General features: G+C 42.7%; 1 protein-coding gene across 2 annotated transcripts in view; it reads right to left on the reverse strand.

Annotated features, from left to right (window-relative positions):
- LOC128764591 (inositol polyphosphate-5-phosphatase A) overlaps positions 1-19,205 on the reverse strand; it is a 131,134-nt gene that overhangs the window by 98,000 nt on the left and 13,929 nt on the right. For both annotated transcript variants that reach the window (XM_053874493.1, XM_053874492.1), the window contains exons 2-4: positions 11,239-11,280; positions 2,692-2,792; positions 1,527-1,614 (exon numbers count right to left, since the gene is read on the reverse strand). In XM_053874493.1, coding sequence (XP_053730468.1) covers positions 1,527-1,614; positions 2,692-2,792; positions 11,239-11,280 — 231 coding nt within the window. The remainder of the gene's footprint in view (positions 1-1,526; positions 1,615-2,691; positions 2,793-11,238; positions 11,281-19,205) is intronic.

The following is a 19,205-nucleotide window of genomic DNA, read 5'->3' on the forward strand; positions in this document are numbered from 1 at the left end:
ATTATCCCCCGAGCGAGGAGAAATCGGAGACTGAGAAAACAAACAGTGATGTCATCAAAACCTAAATGGCAAGTCCTGTGTGAGAGGACTGAAGAGTCTCCGTATTTACTGTCGGCAACATTTCAATATCAACATCACAGAAAAGGACAGCAGATGTTTCTCTTTCCACTGACTGATTCTCCAAACTGTGATCTCTATTTGATGAGCGTGAGAATACAACTGCAAAGGTTAATCTATACACAAACACCATTAAATAAGCACGTCGGAGGACGGCGGGATATTAGCAGCGCCTATGTGAAATGGCAGATAATTAGATTTTGGAAAGGCCAATGTTTGAGACATAGTTTCTTTAAAAGAGCAAATGTGACTGAGAGTGTGAGCTGTGATTTATGAGCGTGCTGGAGGTGCAGCGTAGCGTGGCTGGGGACCGGGAACATGGAGGAGAACCAGGAACATCAGGTTTGGAAGGAACGTCCCAGTGATCGTTTGTAAAAGTAAATATCTTAATTCGAATTTAAATGCACGACTGATAAACTTGACCAGGTTTCAGCTGTGGATTGAGTATTTAACGCCACCTAGTGGTCAATGACGGTCTTGTCTGACTTTGACTTTTATTGACTTTGATTCGGTTTGTTACCTTTCTTACGTTTTTAACATGACTATTCTTTGCAATGAATACTTAAAATAATTGTTCAAAATATTTTTGATAAAGGATTAAAAATCAATGATTCCATCCTGATATGCAATCATTTTATTCTACTGTAATAGAATGCTATCCTTATGCATCAGTTCATTTCCGCATGAGGGGTTTATCTACAAATCTTTGACTGATGAGTTAATGATTTAATGATTTATTTATTACTATAATCTGTCCAAAATACGGCAATATGACTTCCTCTGACCACGGACGAGAGTGTGTGACCATTTTAATGATCTTAATGACTTATTTTATGAGGATAATATTAAAAACATTTCAGACCAAATACTTCCTCTCTTCTTTTTACAAACTTTCGCTAAAAGTGAAGTAAACTCTAAATGGATCCAAAGCCATTAAAAGATCATATGTAAAAATATATATATATATATATAAACGTAGATAATACGAAAAAAATGAATATTATATATTAGTTTTTATCAATTGACAGGGGTCAATCACAATCTTCAATAACTACTGATCAGTCCATTTGAAGAGAATTAAAGCGGAAATAAAAATTGGCGGAGTAAAGCGACTAAAGACCATTTCCGGGCTTATACTGCCATCTTATGGACATCGGTTGTAGCTGCATGGTGAAATTTCAATATAGATAAACCTGATTAAAATACATTTCATGAATCTGATAACAAACTAAATTGACCAAAAAATTAAATGTCCCGTGAATGCTTTTGTTTCATTCACACTTGATGAGTTGTATGACAACCACAAAATATGTTCACATTGGTTTTTGTGAGCAGAACCAAAAAAAATAATAATAACCAACCACGTTATACAACGACGGCTTCAGAAAGGTCACACCAAAGACACTCACTGTGAAGTGCTCCTGGGACTTGTAGTTCTCATCGAGGTAGACGCGGGCTCGGCTGTACTCCTTCATGGCATCACTGGACAGCAGCTCTCTGGGAACACAGTATGCAGCATTCGTAAAATATTCCAAAAGTACTTCACTCTCTGGCAGACACTGGGATGAGGTTAACTCTTTTATTTCTAAACCAGGGTTCTCACTCAGAAAAAGGTTTGGGTGTTCTATCCACACTGAAGATGAAAACATTCAGAAGGAGGACTTAGGAAAATAGCAGGGTTTTGTTCATGAGTGGAAGAACGATGGAGGACAGATGCTGGATCTCTGCAGAGTATTCAGTTACCACATGTTGTGGTAAAGAAAGGGCTGAGCCAGAAGATAAGGTGACCAGTCGATCTCTACTCTCACCTGTGGTCACAAGCTTTATAGAAGCAAGCAATACAAGTGTTTTCTCAGAGATGGACAGGGGAGACTATTTACCAAATAGTTGAACACAGCTGAACAAGGTCATGACACTTTCCCTCTTCACCTAACAAGCTCATATTTTAAACTGAATCAAAAACAAATAGGGAAAGTGTCACCACCCAGTGGTCTCCTACGGTACAGAAACTTTGGGTCATCGGACACGTCAAAGCTTAACATACGGATTAATATGTCTAAAATGTAATAACATTTTTAGATGGTGAAAATCAGAATTGTATTTTTTTGTGTCATGATTTATAGGTAATGACATTTCTCCTGTTCTTTTCCAAAACTATCATCAAATATGAAATTGTATGAGCCACTGTGTCATTAAAAGAAGCGATTTAAAATAAACAGTAATGGAAATGAGTTAGTGTTTGTCGCCATCTAGTGACAGTGTCAAGTATGAAGCCGTTATTTAATGCAACAGCTCCAGCTATGTTGAGGGACGAATAACTCTAGATTTGGATTAATCATGCGTCCATGTTCTCCGAATGACTGTGTGGGTTTCTTCCGTGCACTCTGATTTCCTCCCATAGTCCAAAAACCTGATGGCTCATTGATGACTCCAGCCTCTGCCTTAAGTCGCTGGGTTAGATTCCAGCCTCCTGCAGCCCCACCTAGCTAACAATAGGGTTTTTTTTTTTTCACCTCCGGAGGGAGTCATCAGCTCACTTTGATCACTGCTTTAAAACAATAGCGGTCCACTTACTTGACAAAACTGTCCACATGTGACATGGACTCCTCATAATTCTTCCCTCCGACCTCTTGACAGTGCACCGCGAGGAAGTGCGGCTTCTGCGACTGGACCGTCTGTGAGAGAGGAACACAAAATCATTCAGGTGAAAGCAACATGTTAATCCAGGAGGCCCATTAGAGCCGCAGGTTCAGTTTGGCTATCCAGTGGAGCAGAAGACCTCCACCGTCCTTCTGTGTCAGCGCGACTTTGTTTACACACGGCTAAGTGACTGGCTAATGTCGGCAGCAGCCACTTAGTGAGCTTGTTCCACGAGCTCTTCATCTTTTCGGGCTGTGCCTGCAGGGCAGTCGCCGTGTGTGCACATAGAGGTGTGAGCATGTGAGCGAGTGACAGCTCATCACACGTCATCGCTGAAATGCGCAGTGCTCGTGAGAACAGCTCAACAGTAGCAACTTTCTCAAAGTGAGAGGTCACGGCCTGACGCAGCACATGTGAAAACACCCAAGCAGGAAGGTGGCTGATCCTAGAGAGAAGAGGTGAGACAGTTTCATCATGACAAGAGGAAATCTCACCACGACAAGTTGGTGAGTGATCGAGGATGAGGCTCCGTTAGAAAACATGAGCAGCATAAACGTGTGTTAAACTGAATAAACCTGCGTCTCTGGCTCTGAAAATATGTGGCTTTCTCACGTCTTGTGAAGTTTGAGTTCTTCAGAAAAACCTACTAATTAAAAGTACTCACTCTTAAGTTGGCCTGAACATTTTTTTAGATTCTTGCGATGTAATAGCATGCAATTTCCGTGCTGCAAAGGCAGTGATTTGAAAAACAAAAGAGAGAACTACGCAGCATAGTTCCACGGGAGAAAGTCTGGGAACCTGCTCCACCAGTCACAGAGGCTCCGCACCGTGACTGTGGACCAAGCAGGAGCAGTTCATGGACAGTAAATGATCATCTGGAACGTCCAGTCCATGTCTCACATATTTGCTCCTTATTGGTTTACATTCAAGTACCGATTGACATCATCAGCGTGGCCGGCTCTGTCGTCATGGTGATGATATGATTCCAAGCACTGAACTTGGAAACTTTTACCGGATCCACTTGGCTTTCATTCGGCTGACTCCCTGCCAGCGTGATCCAGCGTATTCCGGAGTATCATGGAACGCAGTAAGGACGTGTAAAGAAATAGAAGTACCTTGTGTGGGAGTTTTGGGGGTGTTTTTGTTTTATTTTTTTTTTTAATTTCAATGTTCTGCAGACCTTTGTTTCCATTCTCTGATGTTATTTAAATTAATGAAAACTATACTACATGTTTTCAAGGGAGGAAATCAACATTTTTACAGTGTTTCTTTTTAGAGATGTTATCAATATTAATGTATGCATCAATTCATCGCATTTCGTGTTCATATATAGGCCTGCAGGTCGGACCCGTAGTGACTTATTGCTGGTGTTTAGTGAATAATACAGTAAACAAATCCCCCCCCATAAAAAATGGCATGCTGAATTGACATACTGTTGAAATAAATCACTATTACATTTTTGCCATAATAGTTCAGCCCTTCTTTAAAGCGTTCTAGAGAGGACTTCAATGACCTCACTGTTTAAACTGGAAACACAGACGGATTAAGAACTTGGGGGTAAATTCATCTAACTGGACACCATCTTGGGTTAGCCTCCATGTCAGTTCCTGTACTGCCGACCACTTGAGTCACATGACCTTGTGTTTCTCTCCTGCACAGTGAGGTGTTTGTGAGCACCCTGTCAGAGGTGCCAGAGTGGCCGACCTCTAATGGAAAATCAATAGCGCCCAGTGATTTACAGCACTCAGCGCCACTCCTGAGTTTGGGCCATACATCAGTGTCACTCAGTGTCGGAGGAGGGAGGTCGAGAAGCTACAAATGGTCCCGAGACCCTCAAACAGCCCCCGCTTCACTTCACCGCCAGTCCACCTCTGCATTGCATTACACCCCCTACAGGCCCAATCAAATAAAAGTAATGTATGGCAATAACAGTATGGATTTTCCATCAACCTATGGCTTGTCACTTAGCTTGGATGACCCCAGAACGAGGACGAGGGGGGCAACATTGGATTAAACTTGGAAAGATTAGTGGACCTATCAACTCTGTGTGACAGAGGTCACTCACTGGAGGAGCTTGTCGCTCCAGTCAGGACTAAAAGAGTGTGTCATATAAACGCCATCTATTTGTCTTTCCAAGCCGTAAAGAGGGCTCAGCGCAGGCAAACACAAGGTATCCTGGCCCTAATTTCATTAGCAGAGTCAACCGCAATGCAAACAGAATCACCAGGTGCTGCAGCAAACCAGAGAGCGACTGAATCTGTTGACAGAGAGAGAGGGAAAGGATGACCTCACTGTATGCTGAACTGGTGGTTATTTGACAGTCAGCATTACTCATGAGCCTTCCGATCGTGTAGCTAGCACTTGAGTAAGGGCTGGCTAATGTCAGGGATGGTGACGGTGCCAGACGTGGTCCAGGGGTGACCACATCACATGTACCTTGTGTCTGTTCTATTCAGACTGCCCTTCACCTTTGCTCAAGATCTGCACACACACGCAAATCTGTCATCTCCACCTCCCTCACACCCAGGGAAGGTTTCCCATGCAAATCCCTGATGGGTTTTTCGATAGCAAAGGATGCTATGCAAACATCACTATGGTATCGATGGATTTCCCGCTGGACCCACTGAATTTGCAGGACAGGCAAATAAGCTGCTTTGATTAGGTTTAAATGGCTCATGGGCAGAGGACAAACTCAGTGAGTAGTTTGATACGGTGATAAAAGCCCAGACACTGTGCATTTGAGATTAAGTACACTGCAGTCGATCAAACCTCTACCTTCCTACGTTGTTGGGCTAGTGGGTTAGTGCCATTACCCCGCTCATGCTCATCCATGTTGGTCTCCCAAGTTCGTACGCTTGGCCACATGGACTTTCCAGACTGAGTGGAGTGGTTCTGTACCTACTTCTGCTGGGTTCCATAGAGCAGGCTGACTTTCTTGTACTTGGCAGTGGTGGAACATCCAGATGAGTTTGCCACAGCAAACAAGAGAATCTTGTGTTTAGAAAAGCTGAAAAGGCTGAAATACAACCGATAACCACTATTTATTATTTTATGATTTATTTTAAGATGTGCCCTTTCTAAAGAGCTGACATAGATCTTATAAAATAATATGTCTCACAGGATCAACATCTGTTGAGACTGTTGGATGGAGAGGGCGAACGTAGTCAAGGCAGCTGCCTTAACATCATAGTGGGAAACCCTGAATTAGATAGAGCAAAACAGAGAGATCTTCACCTGCATCGACAGCATTTGTCACAAAATAGTTTGCTTCCACCAAACAATGAAGCCACTTCACCTGTAACTGCTGAGGCGGCGACTTCTTCATTGTCAAATTAGTGGCTCTGAAACAATAGTTGTGCACACACTGCCCACAGCTTGCCGCAGCGACTACGGAAAAAAACAATGCAAAAGAAGAGGTCTAGAGTGGCACAGTCTGGAGTGTGAAAGCCCTTTTGGCAATCTGGCCTCAGATGTGAGTTCTTTCACCTTTCTCTCAGGAAAATAAGTAACCTTTTCGCCAAACTGAACCAGACATTGGCTACATTTAAACACCGACATCACTGAACGGAGGCTATGGAAGCCAGTTTCAAAGTATAAACGATAAAAAGAGGTCTCAGCCAGTTGTAGTCGGCATCATGTGAACGGGCCCTTTGCCTCCCGTGAACACCCTTGGTGGCCCCTGTTATGAAACTTAGTGAATCGCATCAGAGATGACGACTACATGTAAATGACAAACAAATGAAGTAGTGCCATGGCCCAGACTTCCCTGTTATTGACACAGAGATTATACCACTCCAGCACGTTCCAGGTGCCTCATTTGAAAGTGGACCTGAATGGAAGACCTCATGAAGAAGGCAGCAATGTCTCTCCCGAGTTGCTGAGCTTCAATAGTTAAAAGAAAATTTGTGTATGTGTGATCCAGTACCTTGGTATCTACAAAGTTGGTGACCATGGGTGAGAGCAGAAATCCACCGGCTGATGGAGAGCTGAAATTTTTTAACTCCACTCTTTCCTCACCACAGATACAGAGTCGTTGTGACTTAAAGCGCGGCACCGCAATCTTCCCTCATTTTTGATGTTTGCACTCCACCATCTGGGCACGGGTCTCAGAACTACACTGCTACGCAACTACAATACAAATATGCACATAATCGTTGTGCTCAGCAACAGGAACAGATTTATGGAGATGCAAAACAGCATGTTTGTGCCACTTAAAAGATCTAAGATCCTCAGAGTTAGCAGATGACATAATATTTAGATTCATTCATCTTGTGACGACACAGCCAGGGTTGTTTAGAAACGCTCAACTCAGAGGGAGAGGGAAAAGGCAAATTAGAGAAACCGCACAACACGAACGGAGCCACATAACCCAGAGTTGGTGCACGAGTATTAGACTACCATCTCTGCTGATGAACTATGATCTAGGCGTGTCAGGATTTCTGCACACTCACTGAACAAATTGCAACACACATATGTCACTTCAAATATGTGCAAGTAGGAACAGGCAAACAGAGAATCAGCCAGTCGGACAACTTTTCCCTCCAGGAAGGTGTAGTAGCTTTAAAACATTAAGGAAAACGTGTCATTATAGGCACCGTTTTCTAGGTTGTAGAAATGTTTCAGCATTACAAGATGCCTCTCTCTGTGTGTCTAGAGGAAGTGCTGCAGCAATGTGACGCTCAAGCTCTTGTGGTTTCAGGTTGACTTAAAGCTGAAGTCTCCAGAGTCTACAGCGAGTCGCATCGTCCGACTCGGATGATTAAACGGCGGCGGATCACAGTGAGCGTATTGTTTATCGGGTCAGGATGAGCGAGCGCAGCGTAGATGATTGTAGTTTGTTCGGGTTGCAAGTCTGCACAGTCCAAGTTCAGAGTCTTTTTTCCATGACGTCAGGAGCGAGGAGCTGGCATGAGTCTACAGGCCTGCCTGGTTCACACAGGGGCGCACCTCTCTCTCCCTCTCCGTTTCCCACTGTACACACACACACACACTTTGCTCTCAGGCGCACAAGCCTGCATCGCAATGCAAACAGAATTCCTCAACAGCCAAAGCAGAGCAGGCCACAACACACATGCATGCTGCGATCACCTGGCATGTTTGAGCAGGTATGTTGATGAGGATAATTAGTAGGAGAATAATGGCAGGAGAAGAATCACTAGACAGCAGACTCCAATCTGAAGCCTCAAGAAAACTCAAGTTAAAAAGGAGGTCCCAAAGAAGCTAGGTGCGATAGCACTAAACCACCAACGCCTAACCTAACACAACTGTTACATCTTACAAGCCCCGGTGACATAAAGGGAGTATCAGCGTGAGTGGAAAATTGTCAAACCACTTCCTCATTTAAAAACAAAAAAAAACAAAAAAAGCAAAAACGGTGTAGCACCTTCTACTGACCCTGTTACTTTGAGTGGTGCCTGTCAGACCAGTATGTATTTGTCGCGGATGAGGGTTCAACAACTTCAATGTAACATGTAACTCTTTTTGACTGCAGGTTCTCAGGGTTTTATTATGATTTCATGTCTGCATAACTCTTTCAAAATGCTGTGGGGGGTTAGAGGGATTTCTCAACTTTGCAGCATGTTATGAACTCTGACATTAATAACACAGCTGAGATGAACAAACTTACATAAAAGAGTTTTACCCTTAGACTTTGGTTGATACTCAGTTTTTCCTGTAATTGACTGGTCAATGCCCAGTTGTTTTAAGTGTGTTAGGCCTTATTATAATTCCTGAACTAAAACACTGGAGCTTTTCTTCCAACTTCAAAATCACTTTCCAACTTGCTGTTGCACACTATTTTTTTAATGAACTAATCGTCCGGGTGTAGTCTGTGCTCCCGTTGCTATAGTAACGACTTTCAGATGACTTTTCCAGAGAGGATAAACCTTCCTGGAGATACTTTCATTTGAAATGTGTGCGCAAATGATGAATGGTTTCACACGATGGGACTACTGGGTATCATTTGGATTTTCATGTTTCTAGCACAGATCCTGCTCAAACACGGCAAAGCTCTCATAGTGCCATGTTGGTGACACAATTCAAGTTATTTTTATGAAGAAAAATAAGACATGATTTTGAGCACTTCCTGCAAGCCGTAACTACCTGCAGAGTACTGTGATCATATTTTATGGCGAAGATTACTGACGGATTGGCTATGAGTTAGTAATCAAAATATAACTCTGATGAGTGATACTGGGTTCATGATGTGGGAAAAAAAATCAGTCATAAAATCACCTTAATTTAGACAAAAGCGTGCATGTGTTTTTCAAGGGGGAGGAAAGGCACAACGCAGCAACCACGTAGTGAAAAAAAAAAAAAAAAAAAAAAAACTAGAAAACCTGTCAGATGGCTATGTCAGAGAAATATACGTCCTGGTAGGACGTAGCAGAACTCCAAGCGAGGGAGCCACTGTCTTCCAAAGCTGAGAAAGGCTGGTCATCTAGACCAGTGGAATTAATTACTTTTCAGGTTATGTGACCTTCTGACTCTCAGACTCAAACAGTCGAGTGTTTGCTAAGCGGGGGCTTAATGTTAACTGCCACCTTAATGCTGCTAAGCCAGCAGTCTTTCATTTCCGATGTGTGCCTCCAAAAACTCACTATACTTTACGAGTGCTCCCACTTTTAATGGTGGAGAAATCACACACTATATAAAAGTTCCCCACAGCTGACATGGTTGTTGTGGTGACCTTCCATCCATGGCTCGCCTGCACAGTGTAAGGGAAAGGGGGAGGTGGCACAACACAGCACACAAGGCCTTTGCAGACTGCCACAGGTGATCGCTTTTATGATCGGTGATGAATGGCAGTAACCAGCATTTACTGGCGTTTTCACGAAAATCGTTTGAAGCACCACTAGAAACAAGTCGGACTCCAGAGGAACTGAAAACAAAATGTCTAAAAGGCTTGCAAAAGTAATTTGAATTTATAATCTGATTCTAAATTGAAACAATCAAGGCCCAACATTACATTACACAACATTTAGCCAAGATAGGACTACTGTGCTAATGACTACATAAAAGCTTATTTTGAGTTTTAAGCCATTGTGGACAAAAAAAATTGCTAAAGCCACGGAAGTGGCTCTGCCATGTCATCTGTTGCTACAAAGATCAGTGCCAAATGTGATACGACAGGATAAGTTGATTGTTTTAGTGTGTTGAAAACACCTCTGAGCTTGGTTCTACTTCGGTTGTAAGCCGTCACCTTCACTTGCATCCTCCCTTCCTCTCTCACAGTCGCACCACTGGAAAGAGTTGTGGTTTGTCAGAGACAGATGAAAGGGTACGATACGAAACATAAGCTGTTTTTTTCTTAATAACGATACTGTCTGTGGGTGAGAATGTGATGATCGAAATCAGAGCGCTGCATGAATTCACTACATGACATTACTGAAATAAGCAAAAAAAAAAAGAATTCATCAATAAGTCATTCGGTGCGGCTACAAGGGCCGAGCCGTGCGTCAGCGGTCGAATCACTAAAGGAGCTTCAAGTGGGTCAGACTTGAGGTTGGTGTCGCAGTCTCATGACAAACACATGGCACACACGACCGCATTTCAGCAGCAGCAGAACTGATTCAGGAATGAGGCTAATGGTGAATGAATGGTTGCTGACGATGATAAGACCAACAGAAGTTGGAAACAAAATAGTTCATTCACTTCTGGAGCAAGAAATAATTCATTTGCTTCAGATACGTGGCTCACAGTACCCCTTGGTGTGGCCCACCGGTATGAAGCACCAGCACCAACTGCTTATAGAACAAGTCCCATAATTGACTGCAACAACCCAAGTCATCAAAATTAAAGTCTTAAACCTGAAGTAAATCTGAATATAAAATAAAAAAATCTTTAAAAAGGGTCAACACTGGTGTCTTTTTGTTATCGACATAAACTAATATATAATGAGAAAGAATAAATACTGAATTTTCATTTCATGTAAACAAGAAATTCAATTCGATTTAGATTTCATATACTACCATAAATTACAATGTCATTCTGACAAGTGGGTCATGAGTGGGTCAAACGCCGCTGGCATCTGGTGAGGTCACTGGAGTTACCAAAAAATAGTATGTGGTGGAATGTCAGCGAATAATGAAGGACCTGTCAACAGTGTTTGAGTAAGAACAGCAGGTTTTGATTCAAATCATAATGTTGAGAAAGTGACAACTATTATGAGAGGATGGAATGTCTGAACGTGGAGGGCCGGGAGACGGACGGACGACGACGGCAACACGGTAAAGTACAAGTGCAAAACTCTAGGCTCACATGCTCAATGCAATGCATATTTCTGCATGTCAGTGACACTTTAACTGTTCATAACCCAAAGGCTATACTTTTATCATCCTTCCTTTCCTCATTAACTTTTTTTAAAACACATTAAAAATCTTAACACAATGTTTCATGACAAAACCCCTGACCCGAAAGAGCAGTGACACACAATGTGAATACACTTCAGATGGCTCCATTGAGAAAAGCAGGATCACTCACCTGGTAAAACTCCCTCAGCCATGTTTTCTGTAGATTGTCAGGCTGAAAGAAGAAAAGAAGAAAAGTCAGTCATGTGACCAGACAGGGATGACACAGAAAAGCATATCTTTGTATTCTGCCTCGACCTCAAGGTCACCCATCATCCACCACGAATCATCTCCAGCTCTCACCATGACCTCATTCTGTGCCATGTGTATCCAGATTTCCCATGTTCCCTCATCACCTCCGCTCTAAAAGGCTATTCCCAGACCTGGACTTTATTTCGGTGGTGCAGTGGAAACAGAGACAGGGTCCAGTGCTGTCTACCATTTAAGGAGAGATCGTCCTATGTGGATAACTAGGCTCTGTCTCTCTCACTCTGTGGGTGTGCGTGTGTGAATGCATGCGTGCGTGCGTGCGTGCGTGCAGAGGGGATGGAGGGTGGTTTTCAGTCCTAGCAATCATGAATTTGAGGATGAAGACTTCAAAATAACTAGGTCATTATAATTGGATTCAAGTTGGTTATGGTTAAGGTTGGCCATGTGTTTTGGATGGTTAGGTACAGGGTGAGAGGCTGGGGAAAATCCCCTAAAAATAAAATATAATAAACAGGTATAAATTCTGGTTAGTGGTATTCCACATAGACACATCCACGCCTGCTGCCTCAAAATATTGTTCACAGATAATGAGTTCACCAACTTACAATTACTGGTAAGCACATTATTGTAGCTGAGTAGCCGTCTGTCAAGTATTCCTCGAGTCTGTCACTAAATGTAAGATTATTACATTGGATTCGGAACAACATCACATGGTATTATGTAAAAAAAATCTTAATTCCAATCCTCTGAGACACTGTGTTGCCATTATTAGTAGATACACTGCATAACAACTCGGCCTTGCATTCAATTTGACCTTGACCAACAGCATTTGTCTCTCTACTAGCTCAGGTAACTACAGTACTCTTGCTTAAGCAAACAGGTCATTGGTATGTTCTCTGTAATCTGCCTGGTGCATTATTCTAATAGCCTTCTTCTGTAGCAGAACCACTCGTCTGGTGTTACTGGGGTAGGTGTTCCCCCACACCCCGACTCTGTAGAGCAAAAGCAAGTGTGGTATCAGAGTACAGTAGAGTGTTCTCAACACTCCTTTGATTCTCATAGAATTTGTACTTGTTCATTATGTTACATTTTATCAATACATGGTCAGACTACTTTAGATCTCACCAATGCTTTTTGATGATGAGATCTTTCACCCGGTGGAGTTCAAGTTGGATGGTGGCCCAAAGATTAAGAGAGAACCCAGTAAGGGCGGGATTCCATTAAAATAATTTACAAAGTGAATTTCATATACTGCTGCTTAGATGATGTGGCGATGACCTGGCCTTAAATCTTTACATGTGATTATTATGCATTATTTGGATCAATTGCTTTTTTCCTTGAAATAAAATTTTCAAAATTAACATGTTAGTCCCAGTCCTAACCGGATGGAAGGCCAGTCACCCCAGGGAGATTTAAAGTAAAACCCTTTCCTGATAAATATGTAATACCCAAAGGGGTCAGGTGTTTCGCCATGTCCAATTGGGGGACATGAGGAGAAGTTTCTTGCAAGAGAGATGTCTAGGCCTCTTAACTTCATATGCTTCCCCCAAGGTCAGGTCTCTCAAAAACCAGGTCTCACGAATGATAACGTTCCATCACACGGTTGATCAGTCTGCATGAGAATGCTTCAAAACGTGCTTCTTGGCTGCTACACACGAGCAACAGCTGAATAAAGAGGTGACCCAGTTCATACGTCAAAGGAGATCTGACGACCATTTCTCAGACTGAAACACATGTCCTAAAATCAGCTCGGCGGGGGCTGAGAGGTCTTGAAAATGTGTCATGTGCTTTCTACGGCACTCAGATGCCCGCTTCAACGTGCCGTCACGCCGGCAAACAGATGTTGGGCATGAGGAGGTGGCCCCCTGGACCAATCCCCCGGAGGCCAGAGCCAAAGAAAGAAAGTGGGCTACCGAGCCAGATCTACAGCGGTGGTTCCTCTTCTCTGCCCTTGTAATGCCTGAACTTAATTCACAATTAATGAGAAAGTCGGACTAGATGGGCACGAAGATAAAAATAAACCTCCACTTCCTTCTGCTCAAGTCGTGTCCAAGCTGGCCTACTTTTCACAAAACAAGCTTTCACCTTCAGCAGGACACTTGTGGGAAGTTTGACCAACCAGTTTACATATGTTTCGGGCATTTTGAAAAGGTGTTCCACAGTGCTACCCCAAATGTCCACAGGTGGTCGAGGAGAGTATGGGGTGCAAACCCTGTTAATATTGGCACCCAGTTCTGTTCTCAAATATTTGGTTCCTGGGAAAATAGTAGGTCTGGGCGATATGACCTCAAATCAATATCACGATAAATTGGCTAGTTTACCTCCATAATGATAAATGCACCATTAATCCCCCTCTCAGGAGTTTTCTCAGTTTTCTCTCCTGGTTTCTGGATTCTCTCTGAGAGATTGAAGCAGAAACTCAGAGTAGAAACACTGTTTCCCTATGTCAGACATCTTGACGGGACATCACCACACATATCGGATTTGGACTGGGAACCCCCCTCCAATTTGGCCTAGGATAAGTGGAAGACAATAAATGGATTGAAAGATACCATAGGTCTAGGAACGCTATATGGTAACTAGTTTGATGCCGCCTCACATCCACAATAGCCAGGTAATCTAGAAACCGTCATGGTAAGGAACTAGAATGTGGCCAATTCCAAAGGTACAGCCAAGAAGTTGACAAATCTATATGCTATATACACATAAAACAAGAGGAACAGGCTTCACAAGTCCTGCAACTGTAAAATCCAGACAAGCCCCTGACATACTGAGACCTCAACAGCGCACAGCTCTTGATGACATGTGGAGGGGGAGCATTTCAGAGCAACCAAGGTCCCGCTGCTAAAACAGCAGGAGACTTGACTGTAATTGCAGGGGGGGGGGATTATGTCAACGGTTCGCCCAGTTAAAGACCCAATGGTAAACTGCAGGAACACATGGTCCTCACGTGAGGCTCCTCTACACACCCACTCCCATCCCACCTCGAGAGCATGCCGGTTCATGTCACGACTGCTTGCTGTTTCGCACTGCTCTTCAACCTTGCAACAGAACTGCTGGGCGGCATGAGGAAAATGGAGCAAAGCTGAACTCAGTCTGACCTGTGACAAAAATAGACTGACATTTCTATTTTTTATTTGTTTTGAAAGAGAGGTTCCTTGGTGACACTGGACAGATCTTAAGATGGAAAAATAAGATTAGGTCAGCATCTATTTGCAAAAATATCAGAAATAAAATTACGAATGTATTCGACAAATTTATTCCACCGTTTCAAGGATAATGATTTCAGAGACACCAGGTTGATACAAACAAAGGATCGTAAAAGCTCCTGTAAATGGAAACCATATTTGTCCACACGTTATTGAGAGTTTCTCTCCTAGTGTGCTGGTGGTACGTGGAGTCTGAGTCAGCAGGGGCTCATGCTGATTGACCAACAAGGAGATCTCCTGACAACAGTGGAAAGACATTCAAATACACCAAATGGAACTTGTTTTTGCATCACAGTATAATCCAACATATAATTTCAATTTGAACTGGAGCCAACCCTAATACTTATGATTGAGTAGGGAGTCAAGTGACAAGGGATGCACTGATCAATTGGGAGAAATATCTTTAAATTTGGAGGATCAGTGATCAGCCGAGGGGCCCTGATGCAAACTCCAGTAAACATATCGAAGCGATTCAACCAGATGATGGACCCCAAATACTTTACTACCTTATCTTCAGTCCTTCTCTTCCCATGCCAAATCAGTCTATCACCAGTGCAAACAACACAGCCAGCAAAAGGATACGATTCTTAGGATAAGATTCTTCCTTCTTATCCTAAGAGGAGATTGACATTTTCGCACTGTGTATTGGTGTTTCATCTTATTCAGTCACTCGCTGAAATCCATTTACCAAGTCCAAGAAAGGCATACAATCATACACGGTGACTAAGCCTGTTATAGGCAAGGATTAGAGAACATGACCGGAATTGAAAAATGTTCCTGGTGGTCCTGTGACTGAGCTCAGACATGGCTGCACAAGAAATGGAAAGAAACAGAGAAGTTGTTGGCCATTAGGGGGAAGCCTGAATGAGCAGTATGAGGACCACCAAGTGAGCAAGAAGACAAGGGGAGGAAGAAGAACTTGAGAAGCAGCAGGCATCAGGTGATCCACAGAATGGGCTTGCGTGAGTGCTCTTTCACCAGCATCCTTTAGCTGCCTCTCTGTGGTGGCGGAGGTGTAACCCTTTAGTGTTTTATGTAACCATACATTAAAGAGCTCTATTATGGGATTCATTAGCGCAAACCTCCACTGGGAGGAAGCAGAGCTGACTCCTGAGAGGCGTCTCTATCATTATAAAGAAGCTGATATCAAAGTGTGGAGGAAGTTCAAGGCCAGCTTGAAGAGCCTGCAACCTTGCAGTACACAAGAGGCTGCTTATCAAAGACTTGAGGAGCAACGCATCTCCCAACGCTGTTTCAGTGCACAACACGAGTGCTTGTCATGCGATTAAATAGAGATCTATGATTTTGGTGAATTTGCTGGGGTTTCTGAGACTCAGTGGACTGCATTTTTTAGGACTGAATGACCATAATCGTCGCCTTTATCAAAGGCCACAAGCAAAGTGAAGCCGAGCTAATCGCTTAAACACAGCAGACTCGTGTCGCAGTGTTTCTGAAACCTTGGTCTTGGCAGCACGTGTACAAATCTTGTGACCTTCACACTATCCAGAAAAAATGGTGGTTTTCAATCAAATGAGTAAAGTAAATCTCTCTCCCATCTACAGCCGTCCCCACCCGGACTGTCTCTTCATATATCCAACCGGTTCCGCGAGCAACGGACTACTGTTTTTATGAGTGTCCTTTTTGGGATTTTTCCGTTAAAACACGACAAAAACCACCATAATCAGGTCCATCTTCATGATACATCCTTCACAGAACACTCCAAGATGGCTGTTAGGGATCATATTGTCATAGTTCTGTTCAAATTTGCATGTGTTCTAGCATTTCTTTGGGTGTGTTTGAGCAACAGAATATGTGTATGTAAGAGATATGTCTCTATGTACTTGTGTACAATTGTTTGTTTGAGCTTGCCTTTCTGTATATATGTACAGAAAGTTCCTGTGTGTCAATAAATAAATGAGACACAATGTATATGCGTTTGTGAGTCACGTGTGTGTGGGCATGTTTTGCCACAGTTGTGAGTGCCAAGTCTTGACAAGTCACCTTCTTGTGAGGACAGATTGCTTTGTGAGGACATTTTGGCCTGTCCTCACAACGATTAAAGGGTTAAAACGTCCATAAAAGTAGTTTGTTTTAAATAATTGGTTGCAAGTTTGGTTCAGAGTGCTGGTTAAGATTAGCCATTTGTTTTGGCTGGTAAGGTTTAGGGGGAGAGGCTACGGAAAGCATTATTGCAATGAGAGGTCCTCAAGAAACATGCTAATGTGTGTGTGTGTGTGTGTGTGTGTGTGTGTGTGTGTGTGTGTGGTTGGGGGGGTTGGTAAAAGAGGGAAATTACACCATTCTTTCATAACATGCAACAATTTGTTATACACAAAAAAAGATTTCATTATTAATAACCAGACATTTTAACATATTCTGGACACTGATATGATCGGCTCAATCGATGACACCTCAGTGAGGAACTGGCTCTAACACGTCTATAAGCTTCCTGTTTTTTGTGTCTTTTATTTTAGTTGCCCGACTTGCACCAACCTGCTAAAAGAAAGTGGCCACAAAAAAGCAGAAATTGCTCTATAATAATTGTGCAGAAAGAAGCAAAGAGTGAAGACAATTTAGTTTAAGACAAAGAAGTTTGTCTGCCTTTATTTTTGTGTTTATACTATGTTTCTGTGTGTAAATGCTTGTGTGTTAGCGTATGCGTGCATATGTGTGAGCCCTGGCTTTCTTGTGTGTATTCCCACTTGAGTCTGGTTGTTGGTGAGTGCTTGCATTCCTTTTTGAGTTTGTATGAACATGTGATTCTTGTATGCTGGTTTTCTGTACTTTGTCTATCCGCATATATGAATGAGTCCATGTGCATTTGTGTACGTCTGCATGAGCAGCCACTGAGAGAAAGTATGTTCTTCTCAGAGCGCTGGCATTCGTGAGACAGGATGTGTGTCAGTGTGTGTACGTTTGTGTGTCAGTAGAACGTGGAATTACGTGCATCAGCATGTGTATGAAAGTTCAGCGTAGTGTGTGAGCGTCTGTGAAAAAGTGCATTCGTGACTCCACGTGAGAGCGAGGGCGTGTTTGTTACTGTGCGTGTGATCATTTCAGCGAGCGAGTGTGCATATTTACGACAAATTTTCACTAAACCAGTGAGAGTGTGTGTGTTCATCGGCTGTGCACTTACGACTGCAGCATAAGACGAACCCAGTTAATTTCGTAGGCAAACAAAGCTACAGAAGGCTATCATTTCACAGGACGCAACAGGAAACGTCTGTGTCAAGCCGAGAAGACTATCAGACAAATGAGGTTTCCATAAGGTGACGAGAGCGTCGCCTTCGACTTCCTGTTCAACTGCTGGTACTGTAACTCAAGTGCTGCTCCATTTCTCCCCACCTCATTAATAAATCATCTTCGGATCAGCTGTCTGCTCTATTTTTGCCCCGTTGTTCCTTGACCCCATTGTTTTTCTGCTCCTTCCTTCTTTCGCGCCATCCCTCCTTATCTCTGCGCGCTCTCCGACACACAGCATCCTGTTTGCACTGAGGCCGGCCAAACATCGTCTCAGTGTGACGCCGAAGACATTTCATGGACTACCACATTTTCACTATGGTCCAGTATCTCTATAATTGGACTCTTCCTGCAGAGGAAGGGCTGAGCAGGGAAAGACAGGGTTGGGAATTGAGGGCTTGGCCTCTTTTTGATACCTAAACGCCACGAAACTGTTTCAACACAAGCACCACACCGATTCCGTCCAACAACAGGGAGCCCCCCGAACACTTCAGCAGGTAAATCCAAAATAAACCAGACTGTATTTCAGTTGATCCAAAGCATGTCCAAATCTAGAGTACAACTCCCAGGCACGACCGCCCCCAGCACTGACCTCTGCTGCCTGCCAAAAAATCTGGGATTCCAAAATAAACACTGGACGAGCTGCTGGATCTCCACAGAGTTCAAACAGTCAAGAAAACCTGTCATGGAATTTAAAACGCAGTGGAACACTAGGGGCAGGTTTTTGTTCATGGAAGGCGTGTTGTTAATATTAAGAACAAGATCTGCTGCTCTGTGGAGCTGATGTGAAGATCCACCTGGAAGTCCTGATCCCACTGTAGTTTTCAACATCATGACCAAAATAACTCAAAAACTGCATTGAAGAGCTGACATCTGTAGGTGGTCGCATTGGAACTCAAGAGTAGTCCGTGATTCCGTCACTAAACTCAATAGTGAAACACTTAAATGTTAAGGCAATAAAAAAATGTGTAGAACACTTGAAAAGGCAATTGACAAAAGTATGACAAAAAACATTTTAGTAAAAAATAATGAAATGCATTTTTTTATTAACCATTCAGATATGAAATGAAAAAAGATTATGGTTGACATTAAAAGGTCACTACTCAAGTACTGAAAAAGCAGAGCGTAGAAAATAGTTGACAATAATAGACAATAATAATATTAAATTAGATAAAATTAAATGAATAAAATAACAAAAATAATAAAACCTAAAAGGGTTACATATCAGAAAAACAGTTAGGATACAGTTTTAACATCAAAAATAAATGTATCAATTAATTTAAATCTAGCCCGCATCAACAGAAAAAGTCTGAACTTGAACAGAAACATCAGAAAAAAAAAAAAAAAAAACAGGAAAAAGATAAAACTATGGCATCCCTTTGGTTTTGATCCCCCTGAAAACCACGTTTGATCCACTTATAGAGGTCAGTCATTTCAGTCC

This window comes from Synchiropus splendidus, chromosome 9 (genome assembly GCF_027744825.2).
Source record: "Synchiropus splendidus isolate RoL2022-P1 chromosome 9, RoL_Sspl_1.0, whole genome shotgun sequence".
Taxonomy (NCBI): Eukaryota; Metazoa; Chordata; class Actinopteri; order Syngnathiformes; family Callionymidae; genus Synchiropus; species Synchiropus splendidus.